The following is a 13,933-nucleotide window of genomic DNA, read 5'->3' as shown; positions in this document are numbered from 1 at the left end:
ATATTTAAGCTAAAGTTATTTGAAAATGTCAAAATTTGTTATACTCCAGAGTGAACATTAAAAAAAAATCACTTCTATAAAGAAAAACTGAGAAAATCCAATTCTTCCCTTCTCCCTAGCCATTCATTTAGCCCTCCAAATGGAGGGTTATGAACAAATAGTGTCTTATATTTCGGAAGTCACCCTTAATTGCAGTTTGCTAGCGATAGCACGGACCTTCCAGTGCTTAAATATACATAAAAACAAAGGTTTTACAACTTTAAAAAGGTCATGCTACAAAAAAGTCATTACTTACATTTAAATGTAAACTTCTGTGGTTCAGAGCACACCCATGTGAAGAAAAGCGCTTCTCATCGTCACACGGTTCACCATTGCATCAGAGGACTTTGTATCCCTCCGCTTGAAGGGTGAAATTAAAATATATATATATCCAGTAAACACTTGAACTAAAACTGCCCCTTCAAACAGAGAGGAAGGGAGAAGGGAAGAATTTAGATTGGGCCTTTGTTACTCTAATCAGGATCTTTAAAACTGCCATAATGAAATGTAAATATCTGATAGTGCTGATCTGTGAGTACAAACTACAACCAGAAAGTGTTGAAGAAAATGCAAACACAAAATGCAAAAATGAACTGCAATTATCTTGTGTGACGAAACAACAGTCTAATTTATCATAATTAAATGTGTTGGGTAACAGGAGACTGTAAAATTAAACAGACAAAAAGCAACAAACCCAAATGAAAAGACTTCAAACTATGAGCAGAGTAAATGAGGCACAACAGAATAATGTTCCATTGGGCTAGACCGACTTAGATTATTGTTAATAGTATTCCAACATCATCTTTGTTATACAATTTCTACAATATGCATGAAATAAAAACAGAAAGTTGTTTTATTCCTACTCATTTTACTAAGTTTGTGAGGGGAGTAAAGGTAAAAGGACTTTTTAATTCTCTTTTGCAGAATTGAAAAAAGAATCTTAGGAGTTTCACAAGTTATCGGTGTATAAATTTTCATGTGTCTATGTAAATCCATTTATTAATTCACATTCTTTACGAACTATAATAGTGTAATGGCTCACACGGTCCACATGATGTATATTGTGATGTGGGAAATGCAATTTCAATCTCATAAATTATTACCTCCAGAGTAAATCTGAACTGACAACCAGATCTTGACCTTAATGAATTTGCTCTTTCGTTATTTCTCACACAGGTCAAATTTACATTGTGCTGCTTTATGAAAATGAGCCAGAAAAGCTATATGTTCAGTAATAATAGCTTCCGTTCTATGCTGAGATTTGCCAGGATGGTGTCCTCTTGGATAGATATTTTTTCTGTTTTTCCAATGTACATGTGATGTCAAAACAGCTGACTGGTTCTGAAAGTTTCATTATTTGTTTTCATGTTTTCAGGAGGATTTGGAAGAAATATGGAGAGAATTGTCACCAGAGAATTTCCAAACTGTACTAACGTGTAAGACAAACGGATTCTGGGGGGAAAATTACAACTTGTTGTCTTTCACTTGTGCTGTTTTTTCATGTTTCATGCAAAATGATGATATTAAATGTAGAGATTTCAGCTCAATAGGAGTCAGAGGAAGCAATGTGACAGCATCTGGGATTATCAGTTCTCCACTTCAATGTGGGTTCACTCTTGGTAATAAATGCTTTCATAGTTTGTACATTTTTCAAACATTTTGCTTATTACTTATTTACATATGTCAACGTAGCACAGAAAGTACAGAAATGTGTGTCTGGTAGACTATCTCTTTGCTGAATCAATGCTTCTCTGGAATGAATCTTGGAAGGTGTTTGCTAGATTAATTGGTGCCATATTTGAGTAGAACATGCATTTATGAGATTAACAGCAGGTTATGTAGGTTGCACCCAATTAAAGGTTCTAAATTTGATCCCATGAGTGTATATTGGGTTTGAAATCTAGATTTCTGTTCAATCTTTCTTTGCATCCTAAAATTCTAGAGGTAGTCTCTGAGAAGATACGCTGTCATCTAAAGCTGCTTTAGATTTAAATGCACGTCTGCTAGCTCAATTTTTGACATGCGTCAAATTTGCTGTTTGTCCAAAAATGTATTCAAAAGCTTTAGATGCGTGTGGGAGGAGCTACTGTCAAGTTTTTAGCCTCATCACAACATGGAAGCATTGGCTGTATATCTCATTGACAGTGCATGGAAGACACAGATGATGTTGAGAGATCAGGTTTGTATATTTCTACAAAAGCATCAGTAATCACGTATCCATGTCTGGGTTCATGAGATCATTCAAAAACTCTCTCTGTATGGTGAGGTTCACCATTTACTGCAGGAGCTGCGTCTGAATCATGGCCGCTTTCAACGGTACTTCCATCTCTCCCTGTGACCCAATTTTGGTCCAATAGTACAAGGAGGGAAAAATAAGAATAAAACTAGAGAATCATTTTATTACTGCCTCTCAAGCAAATGAAATGAGATGAGAACAATCAGATTCTCCTCCATGTTGCTTTTTAAGCTCCGCCTGTTGATCACATCATCACCACGTCATGGGTAAAAGCAGAGTCCCTGATTGGTTCAGATGTTTAAACTCTGGAAACTAGTGCTGTCATGTAATTAATTTGTTTGTGTGATTAATTAATTGTGACCTGTAATTAATTAATCTATCTATTAATGATTTTTAACCTAATAATTGCTGGTAAAAGCCTAATTTTTAGGTATTTTATTTAAGTTTTTGACATTGTAGAGCAGTAAAAGATGAAAATAAAACTAAAAAGGTGGCTTTATTAAAGGGGCCATACCATGAAAATTCTACTTTTTGAGATTCTAAGTAAATTATACTGTTCATTCCTCTTTATAAAGAACCCCAAAGTGGTATTTTGATCCATACATGCATTTAAGAGTAATCCTCAAAAAGGTGTTTGTTACTTTAGACGTGGCGCTCCTTTAAGGATTTGGTGCAAACCTAGCTTTAGAGAATAGAGTTCAGTCTCACACTGTGGAGATATGGTAAAGTAAATGGTTATAGAATCTCTCTCCACCTTTAAAGATGACAAAGGCTCGCTTTTTGATTGAACGAGTGCTCCCCACACCATCATACTTCTTCCAAAAAGGCCTTCGTCCAGTCTCCACTGCTTTGTGTTGACAATTTTTTTTCTAATTGGCAACTGATTGGCAGCTTCTAGAGGTTCAAGAAACTCCCACCAGGAGTCAAAAGCATCAAGAAAACAAGATGTTTGGCATATGCAGAAAAGATTTTGGCAAATTATTCATGGATGCAACCCACATCTCCAGCTGCTCATCACACAAATGTGTGTTCCTTACACGTGTGTCAACAACACAAACAGCCTCTCCAGCAGAGATTTATTGCCGAGGAGCTTTGCAACAACAAAAGAAAATAATCTACCAAACACACGGTTTCCTGTTTTTCAGCTAAATGTATGTATTTCTGTGTTAGAGAAAAAGTACAGCAAACAGTACTTTACAATCCAATGACTGTATGTTTGAAATATGTCCCATGAGTGTAATGTTATACTATGAAATAATAACACAAATACCATAGATTGTTTATGAAATTACATGAATATACCTTTTAGTTTGTTTACAGTTCTACAAGTCCATGACTTGTTGAGAATGTTTCGTCATGATACAAGTTAAGACTGTGACGTCCCAAAATTGCTTTTGTTTGATTTTTAAAAATGTATTTATGTTTGAATAGACCAATCAAAGTTTGCCTCCATGATGGGAAAAAAATTGTAGATTTTCTGTCACATTGATTTGAATATTTTTACTGCTTCATTAAAAAAAAGGTTTTTATGTTGTAAATATAGTATACATGTGTACAAATGTTCAAATCTGACAGCTGTGAATGCTTTAAGACACACACACTCATATTTATTTATATATACACATTTTGTGGTTTAAATGTGTAGGGGTTTTCATAGCTCTTTCTTAAATAAAAGTCTGGCCTTATTGGCAATAATAATGTTGCCAAATTGTAAATAAAGTAAGATACAACAGTTCAGTTCGCCTCTGTTATAAAGTCTGGCGGTTGTGTATTTTCATGAGTCCCACAAGTTGTTTGTCCAATTTGTGCACCAATTATTTTTCCTTTGAATTTTTTGACAGAAGCATGCCCAGATTAATTGTGGTTGAAAACTATATAGCGGTGGCTGACTTATGGTGTATATACATATAAATAAATAAATACATATATATATATATATATATATATATATATCATGGTGGTTTAAAGGTTACACATACATTACTAAACACCATGTCTGATGGTCTACTTGTGCAGTTGCTCAAAAGTTGTGCATGATATGATCAACAATGTTGTTCGTTTGGTCAGCTATTAAAAAAAAATAATAATGAATAAGGTCATCTTGTTTTAAATCACATTTCTTACTGTAACCAATTCCCATCTTGGAATTGTTCCAAATAAATGTATTTTTTTATATAATTATGTTTTTTTGTTCTCTCTCTCTATGTGATGTGAGAATATGTGGCCTGTAATTTACTTGCTTTGGGTGTGAGATGCTGTTTTCGTGCAGCAATCTTATCTGATCAGCCTTATCCTTGTAGCAGCCAGTATATCAGCCTCAGCGTGTCACTGTTAATGATCTCACAGAGGCACTGAAGTCAGCTTTAATGGTCAAAAGGTGAAATAACGGCAACGTAAGGATTCCCATCTGACATTCAAGCTGAGCTTCATTTTACCCGCAGCTGCTGAGGCTGCACTGCACAGATGATTTCCCTTTAATGGGAACAATTACTGGTGTTTTGAATGACCGATGAGAACTTTTTTGACTTTTTATTGACTATCGAATCGCCGTTCGAGATGACAAACCTGGGATTGGGAAAACAAACGCATGTTTTTCTGCTTTGCATTTTGTTTGCAACCTTTGTATCGCACTCCAGTCTCCATCAATCCAGCAACCATTACCGCCCTGAGAGTCTTGTTCTTGCTCCTGCTCTCAGTCTGAATTAACACCAAGGTCTTTCTGCGACCGCCCTGGGATGTTCGGCGTCGCAGAATCAAATTGAACGGTGACAATCACTAATGGATGATTCTCTGCAGCCAGACAGTGTAATGCAGCACTCAATGAAAGGAAACATACTCATCAATTTCACACTGTGGCTAACACAATATTGCTGTGGGTTATTGTTGTGGGACAATTTTTCATTCAAGGTGCTGCCCAGACCGGGAAAATCTTCTTTGTTGATTGTGTGTGTGTGTGTTTGCGTTGATTTCCTGGAGAGGGGATAATTAATTTGTTGCGCAGTGGGAAAGCTAAGGAACCGGTCCATTAGAATCACTCCAGGCGACTGTGTGCTTTTCATGGTCCTCACAGCTCAGTCCCATTGTATCCGACAAATGGATGGAGTGAAACTTTGAGCAGCACTTACGAAAAGGCAAATCACCCCCAAAAAAGTGTATTTCAGTTCAAAACAACCACTTCATGCAAGTCAGTTGAAGTGAAGTGCGCTGATTGACCATTATTAGAGCTCAATTACATGGTTTAAGAAAAAAAAAAAAAGTCTGTCCATGCTTCTGGGACTCAATTTAACAACCAGCTGCAATGAATAACTGCTTTTTTTTTTTTGCTTTATTCTGCAACCATGGTAACTTCAGCAAGATCGAATGAAAAACACAGAAACAATTCACAGGATAATCACTTCACTTCATATGAAAAAGTTGGTCAGCTTCTCCAGAAACATAAAAATACTTCACAATTTTTAACATTTTTTTCTCCCCCTTTTGGAAACATGTTTCAAGGAGCTTGAAAGAGGAAAAATAAACTCCATGCAACTTCTTTGAATATAACTGTATTAACAGGAAAATGAATGGAACTTAAAGAAATGGAGCCATAATGAGTAAAAAATAAAATGATCTTATGTTGAGAGTTTATTTATGCTCCTGGCTCAATCAGAAGATTGCGAGGAAGAAGTATGGAGAAGCCTGTAGTCGATTTGTCTTACTGACATATGATGCTGCCAACACTTAAAAAGAAAAGTCTGATGAAGAAGAACCTCAGTACTTATTCCGAAGAGACAGCAGCTGACCGAAGCTGTGTGCGTAGGCTGAGCTGTGCTGACAGGAGATACGTCTTCTCTATCTCCGTGTCCCTCGCAGCGGAGGAGATGAACAAATCTGCAGCCTTTTGTCCGCTGAGTCCTTAGGGGCAAACCTCGAACAGACTGAGTGCTCCTCTGCATCTCTGGAAGCTTGGGAAACGGCTTTTTTTCTTAAAGTTGGTGGATAAACAATGTGGTATAGATATAAAAATATTTGGCACAACTGAGATGGGAAATAAATAGTTGAAAAGGCTCCACAACTTTCAATAAAGAAGGTGGAAAACAGTTTGTGAATTGTGTCAAGGAGTCTTTTTGTACAAACAAACCTTGACACAACTAATTAAAACCCCAAATTTGGCACTGCACACCCTTTTTGCATGATAATAAACACCTCCTGTGCTGCAGGATTTACTTGCTCAACAAGGAAAATATTCAATCATTTGTATGGACAAAATTGGCAGCAAGCATTAATTTGCTGCCAAACATTCCCATATAGGAGTTGCAATAAAACCATATGAATGATTCAGATCAGCAAAAGCCAGATTTCTGCTTTTCCTAAACTGACTTATTTGTGTCTCCTATACAAGAGGGACAGCTCAGATTCTCATCTTCTGTGCATACCTATCTGTAATAATCTTCTGTTGTGTATTTATTTTTTTTTTTGCGTTGACACATATAACATTTTGAGCTGCAGAGACAGGCTTGATGGAATACACAGATCTGGGACAGGGAGTCCTCCATCATCTCCTGGATATTGCGAGCCTTCATTTGATGAGAATCTGGTGATAAGATGTACTGATTGCGAAGAGCTTAATGAATCTGCTTCTCTCACTGTCTTACGCCGATAAGCCAGCTTCGCACAGTTGCGGGAAGTAAACTTCACAAACACAAGTCAAAACCGGGATTTTTTCTTTTTTTTTCCATACATTATAACACGTCTCTCTCCTCCTCTTCCTGGCGCATGATGCGTTCCTGTTTGAGCAAACGTAGCTGTAACCAGCTGAGACAAATAACTTTACTTCTTCCATTATGGATGTACATTATTTACATAAAAAGATCAATGTCCTTGCAAAAATACAAGTATTTCAGTCAAAAAGTGTTCCTTTTCAAGAGGCAAGTATAAATCTGTACAGTCTCCTTGGAGGGATTTAGGCAGCACAGTGTGAACTGGTCCATCCATGCATGGGTAGCAAAACACTTGAGACCATTCATTGTGACCGCGCTTTCGTAGCTTACTGGAAGTAACTGCCAAAGAAGATGTATTGCTTTCGAGTCGGTCATAGACTCCCAACATTAAAACACATGGGGCGCCTCGTCAGAGAGCTTGATGTCTGTGTGAGATGGCAGGTAGCCTGTCGAGGGAGAAGGGAGGATGGGGAAGAGACAGAGAAGGAATTTTATGTATTTGAATTAGGGTGATTTTTATTTATTTTTTTATTTTTTTGGCTGGCAAACACATTTATCTTGGATGGGTTGATTGTTTACTGTAGGTATGAGGAGAGATAAATCAACTGCAGCTTCATAGATGAAAATGCTTTCACCGCTCTGTTGCTTTCCTGGGGCACTAATTATTTTATTGGATCAAATATTTCACCTGGACGCTCTCATCCCTTTAGCTGGCACTTGTGCTTCGTTTACCTGTGTACTCTAATACCATGCAATGACAAAGTAAAGATAGTGCCTTCATAAATATGTGCCAGAATAATAATAACTGCTTCTTGGCAACTATGTATGGAGAAGGCAGGAGGAAAAAAAGAAGCATTAGCAATTAACATGATGTGAATATCTCCTCTTTGTCACAGAGCTTTTACTTTGAAATGCAGTTTGTCACAGTTGTGACAGCTTATAATTTACTGAAATATTGCGTACGGAAATCATACTGCAGGGCCGGGTGGAAACTTCCAGTTTCATGTGAGGCTAAGGGTTTAAGACGTGAGTATCCAAAAATTATCCCTGTTTTTATTTATGTATAACACAGATTTGATTTTAAAATTTAAAGTCAACAAAACTGGAAAAACAATGTTTTATGTTCCTCCTTCTGGTTCAGCTTAAATTTAATGACTCTAACATAACAAAGTGTTACATTGACCAGACAAAAACCTTTCAGACTATACATTTTTATACATATATTTATAATGATGTGTGAATTTTTGCAAATTTTTCACACTTATTTTCTCGTAAAAAATGTAAAACAATAACAATAGCGTAATTTTGGTCTCATTCAATGAAGACAGGACTGATCATTTTTATGCTGAGGACACAGAAAAGTAAAGACAGTTTATTTACAAAATAATAACAACTATAATAATCATAAAACGAAGAAATGATAGACAAAATTTTGGCAACTTTTTGATTTTTCCCATTGAAAATTTTAAATTTCAGTTGAAATTGTTGAACAGAACTCATTTGTATCTATATTTTGATGCATAATTCTCAAAATGAATAAAAGATAATAAAAAAGTATTATGAAGACCCTAAAGAGACATTCAGGAAAAAAAAATATGTTTCTGGTTACTAACCAGGTAGGTACTAACTAGTGCGCACCAGATACTAACTGGTGCCCACCAGATGCCAACTGGTGCGTGTGCAGCAGATACTACTTGGTGCCCACCAGATACTGACTGATGCCCACCAGATACCAACTGGTGAGCATCAGATACTAACTGGTCCCCACCGGATACTAACTGGTCCCCACCAGATACTAACTAGTGCGTGTGCACCAAATACTAACTGGTGCCCACCAGATGCCAACTGGTGCGTGCGCAGCAGATACTACTTGGTGCCCACCAGATACTGACTGATGCCCACCAGATACCAACTGGTGAGCATCAGATACTAACTGGTCCCCACCAGATACTAACTGGTGCCCACCAGATACCAACTGGTGAGCCAAATAGTAAAAAATTGTGATATAATATTTTTTGTTGGTAAGTTACTTTTTTGGACAAGGAAGTGCCACAGAGTTTGGTAATTGTTTTTTTTGTGAACAATTTTTTTAACAGACAGTATATTTTACGGAGCCCCTAAAGAGACATAGAGGGAAAAAAAAAAAAAAATGTGTCTGGTGTGCAACAGAAACTAACTGATGCACACCAGATACTAACTGGTGCGCGTGCACTAGATACTAACGGGTGCGTGCGCACCAGATACTAGCTGGTGAGCTTCAGATAGTTACTGCTGAGCACCGGATACTAACTTTTCTGCACCAGATACTAACATGTGTGTGTGCACTAGATACTAACTGGTGCATGCACACCAAATACTAACTGGTGAGCACCAGCTACTAACAAGTGCATGCGCACCAGAAACTTACTGCCGAGCTCCACATACTAACTGGTGAAACTAAGTGGTCGTTTGAGTACACGAGACCTTTTAAAGAATCAGTTAAATGTTTTTCACTTTATGGCGGTTTGACTTTTGTGGTCTTGCTATTTGTTGATATTTTTAGTGCACTTTCAGACACCTTTTTTGTTTCCATCTTTTCAGAGAGCGCCATGTTCTGTGTCCAAATTGACTGTCAATCAATTTCCTCTGGTTTCGTGTTTCTTTACATGCCAAAGTTGCATAAATCTTTGATCTGAGCAAATCTTTATTTTAATTCTAGGGTACTGGGCTTATTTTTTATACTACCTGGTGCGCACCAGTTACTATCTGGTGTGCATCAGTTAGTTTCTGGTGCACACAAGATACATTTTAATTTTAATTTTTTTTCTTCCTGATGTCTCTTTAGGGGCTTCGTCTGTTTAAAAAATAGTTCACAAAAGAAACAATCATCAAACCCTGTGGCACTTCCTTGTCCAAGAAAGGAACAATCTTATGATATTACAATTTTTTTTTACTATTTTACCCTAATTTTGAAATGTCTAAGGGTTCAAAAAGGGAAAAGAAAATATTTTCTAAAATGTTTTTTTTCTAACTATGCTAATACTTCAAAACTAATAACTCAAACAGTTTTGCCTAATCAAGAAAAATAATTTAATAGGTTCACATCATGCAGTGTATTGGATTGCAATAGACTGATAAAGAACAGCTAAATTTGAAAGGGTTGTACAAGGCGACCATTTACTCCAAGGTACCCACAACAAAGTCATCTAATTACTTTGAACCATATTTTAGATTTTTTATATATTTTTTTTATCCAAATAATAAACTCAATGCGAAAAGCTCAAAGCTTTTCAAGGTTTCTGCTTGACCCTTTACTTCCAGGGAATTAAAGTGCTTCAGCTAGACTCTACCCTTCCATCTTTTTGAAAGAAAAAATAAAGATTTTTTTCTCTCTTTCTTTTTTTATAATCCTAGCATGACTGTGACTGAGTGCACACTGTAAGGACCATGTAGACATGGCTGGATGGTGTGGAAGAAACCCACCCGGCCCATCAAATACCCCTGGGATGAACTCAAGCAGAGGCTGCAAACCTATTAACAGTCTACTGCTGAATTTGGTGAAATTCTGTGTAATTTTGCCGATCTTTATTGGGTATACTCGGAAGGAAATTATATATATGAGTTAATTAAAACACATGAATCGAATAGAAATTATCTGTTGGTGTAAAATCTCTTATTTAGCAATATCTAAAATATTTTATTTAGACATTTGATTTTTAGTTTGTCATTTTTCTATTGTTTTTTTTATGTAAAATGATAGATATTTTACGTAAATGTGCTTTTTTAATATTCTTTCTGAAACTGTAAAGTGTTTAACTTCATGGAATTTAGAAATCCTCAAAATCTGCTTCTATAATTAAAAATCTACTTTGGAGCATTAACTAATAAATAATGTAGGTTTACTTAAAGTGCACTATCACTATGACTGCAGTGGAAAAAGTGGCAGAATAAAGCACAAAGAGAGGAGCTGATCTCCACTGACCTACATGAGCTGATTGATCAAGAATCTGTTTCCTGAGCTCTTTGACTCTCACCTTCATAACAGCTCTAGCAGATGTGCTTTAATAGTGGTTTTGTAGCCTTGACAGCTTTGTTACAGAGCTATTGGTAGAAGTTCCCTCCATGTTTGCTTTGCTTTTATTGACTTGTTCACTTGACCTTGAAAAAAAAGCCTGCCGAAACTATGGTGTGACATAAATTCACATTTAGCCATAAGATCAAAGCTAAGTTTTATAGAAGGGAGGACTTTTTTCTGGCATTTTCGCCCAATTTTCTACTCTCCACCGCAGAAATGGGTCTGAGGAGAAAGTGACCCCTTCCATACCTCTGCTTTTAGAGTCCAGCTGCACATCCACATGAACCAGGGAGGTCATTTTGTCCTCCTCGGGGTCTGGAACTGCTAAGGAGGTCACTGCGGGGATCACCTCTTGCTCTTTATCCGGCTGCTCTGCGGCGTATGTGTTCATGCCTGGAAACTTCCTGCAGGTCAGGTAGAGAGGAGGGTTTAAAAAAAAAGGCTATAGATAATGGAAATCTGCCTTCAGGTTTAAAAACTAATGCTTCCACAAAGCATGTGTCACCCACCAACTGTTGGAGATGGGGGAGGATTGCCTAAAAGCTGGAAACTAGGGCATTTTGCAGTCTACTGGGCAAGGCTCTCTCCCTTTCATATTGTTCACCTCAGTTTTCATTAAATTTTTCATCTCCTCAAATGCACCCCAATTCTGCTTAACTTTTCACATTTCTAATTTCAGAGCCTCCCCCCTGTGAGTTGAAGCTGCAGCTGTTGGGGGGGAAAAGCTTAAACTCAAAGTTGATTTTTTTTTTTTCTCACATGTAGCAATTATGATCCCAAGGGATGAAGTTAACTTTTTACATTATAAGCATTGCAAGACGAACCAAATCAGCCCCTCCTCGCCATGATTGGCACGGGATTACCTGCACCGGGGGGGTGCTATTTACTGTATGTCCCTCACTGTATAATATATGTTGTCTCAGGACTTATCTCCTCAACCTTTGCTGCCATTCGGCAGAGTATGGCTCACCTTGAATGGCTTTGTTTAGCATTTCTGAAAGGTCAACCTCTCACATTGTCAGATGGATGAATATTGATAACTGCAGGAGTCTGACACACATTCAGAGCTCCGGGAGAATTGATTAGACTGTCATTCCCTGTAATATTCTGCAGATTGAGACAGAGGAAGGGTCTTATTTTGTCAGATGTTGTCCTTAACTTTGGAGTGAGGGGATTTTGGAAACTTTAAGCCGTCCAATTAGGAAGCTTAAACCAACTGACAGCACACAAAGTATCATTTCGGATCAAAGACACCTGCAATAGGAAATTACCTTTTAAATTTATATACCAAAAAGACCGCCAGGATTGCCAGGACCACCGACACAAGCATGATGACTGCAATCCCACTGTGCACGCTGTCACCACTGTCCACAAGAGGAGCTTCAGAAACGAGAAAAGATCAGTGGAAAACATCCAATTATCAGAATTTCTTGCAAACTGTAAGTGAACTGCAGCCGGACTCACCTGGAGACAGCCAGGTGGCGTAGACATTAACCTGCACCCCCGGTTTGAGCGTGAACTGGATCAGGTCTTGGTTCAGAGCACTCAGCAGAACCTGAGAAAGCTAAAAGTAGGAGTGACACAGCAGAGATGGCTCTGTAATGCCGCAGTTTTCATCAATATTTCACCCGCAGTCATTTCATCCAGCGGACTGAATTATGGATCAGAATTTGTCCCTCCGTCTAAAGAGGGGCAAATGTTGATATGACACACGAAAAGCTGCACCTGCAGCACTGAAGCCCCGCAGGCTTTGGAGGAAACACGTTCAGGTAAAAGGGCGTTCCGCTTGTAAGGCTGCTGTGACATTTAAGGAAAGAATAATCCTTTTCTCTGACACACACTGGGAATTTTGCCTCGAAATTTCACCAGTATTCTAAAGAGGAAAACCAATTACTCGTTTAAAAAGTTCAATGAGGCGACATTATAGGAAATCAAAGTATGTTTTAATATCATAAAATTGCTGTTTTAATTTTTTTCCCCCCCAAAGCCCTTAAAGTTGCTCAGCCTCTCCCACCTTGATGAAGCAGTCATTTAACAAGGGACCAAAATGCCTTCCCAGTGCCCATTTGAGTCCTTAGCCATGCCTCACTAATTCCATCTCGCTCTTTCTAAAATCTTTCCACTGGTTAAAATTAGACTGCTCTACACAGCATGAATAATTACTTTTTGTTCTAGTGGCATATCAGGGTCAGTAAATCTATTACACATTTTAATAAGCCGCTGCACACATACACTCGGCACGCATGCACATGTGTACGTGTGGGTACACGCTCACTTAATGCTTCCGCACTGCAAGTCATTCACTGGAGATGAGAACAGTGAACTGAAGATTTATTACCCTATTGTCTGTGAGGTTCTGCCAGGTAATCAGACAGGCTTTAGATAAATACATCGCTTTAATTCCCAATCCCAGCAGCCTGCCCCAGTTTGTCTCCCTTCTCGATGGAACCAATTATATGATGCATCAATGTAATTAAATACCTATTAACTTAGTTCAAGGCTGACTGTGAGCCAGCAAAATCATGTTTACTTGAACTGAATAGGAGATATTATTTTGGCAGTTATTTTTTTGTTAATAATTAAAACTATTTTCAGTTTTAATTGATCATTTTGATGTATTTAATTGACGTTAAATACCACAATTTTTCAATGGTGGGATTTTCCTTTTTTTTGGAACAAAATGAAATGTTCCTGAGGCTTTAATGATGTAAAATTAAGTTTTTATTTATTGTTTTAAAAGTTAGCATTCATCTACATTTTTACAAGGCAGCTGGAAGTTGAATGACCTTCCCAAACACTTTGGTTGCAGTGCAAGTGTTAAAATGGTACGACATTGCCCCCTAGTGGCTATACGGGGTAAGTATTTTTTTTTTAATTCTAGAAAGTTTTTTTTTAAGATGAGAA

The 13,933-nt window shown here is 37.5% G+C and overlaps 2 protein-coding genes across 6 annotated transcripts in view; one reads left to right on the top strand and one right to left on the bottom strand.

Annotated features, from left to right (window-relative positions):
• The window catches only part of sorcs3b (sortilin related VPS10 domain containing receptor 3b), a 67,231-nt gene extending 64,503 nt beyond the window's left edge, over positions 1-2,728 (top strand). For both annotated transcript variants that reach the window (XM_024296665.2, XM_024296664.2), the window contains exon 27: positions 1,415-2,728. In XM_024296665.2, coding sequence (XP_024152433.1) covers positions 1,415-1,479 — 65 coding nt within the window. In that variant the 3' untranslated portion in view covers positions 1,480-2,728. The remainder of the gene's footprint in view (positions 1-1,414) is intronic.
• Positions 2,729-5,598: 2,870 nt separating this feature from the next.
• Positions 5,599-13,933, bottom strand: part of LOC112161501 (VPS10 domain-containing receptor SorCS1) — a 92,416-nt gene continuing 84,081 nt past the window's right edge. For all 4 annotated transcript variants that reach the window (XM_024296662.2, XM_024296663.2, XM_036215685.1 and 1 more), the window contains 4 exons: positions 12,494-12,593; positions 12,301-12,409; positions 11,279-11,433; positions 5,599-7,421 (listed from right to left, as the gene is read on the bottom strand). In XM_024296662.2, coding sequence (XP_024152430.1) covers positions 7,363-7,421; positions 11,279-11,433; positions 12,301-12,409; positions 12,494-12,593 — 423 coding nt within the window. In that variant the 3' untranslated portion in view covers positions 5,599-7,362. The remainder of the gene's footprint in view (positions 7,422-11,278; positions 11,434-12,300; positions 12,410-12,493; positions 12,594-13,933) is intronic.

This window comes from Oryzias melastigma, linkage group LG15, assembly GCF_002922805.2.
Source record: "Oryzias melastigma strain HK-1 linkage group LG15, ASM292280v2, whole genome shotgun sequence".
NCBI classification, from domain to species: domain Eukaryota; kingdom Metazoa; phylum Chordata; class Actinopteri; order Beloniformes; family Adrianichthyidae; genus Oryzias; species Oryzias melastigma.
The sequence above is the reverse complement of the archived record's forward strand: the minus strand, read 5'-3'. Positions and strand labels throughout refer to the sequence as shown.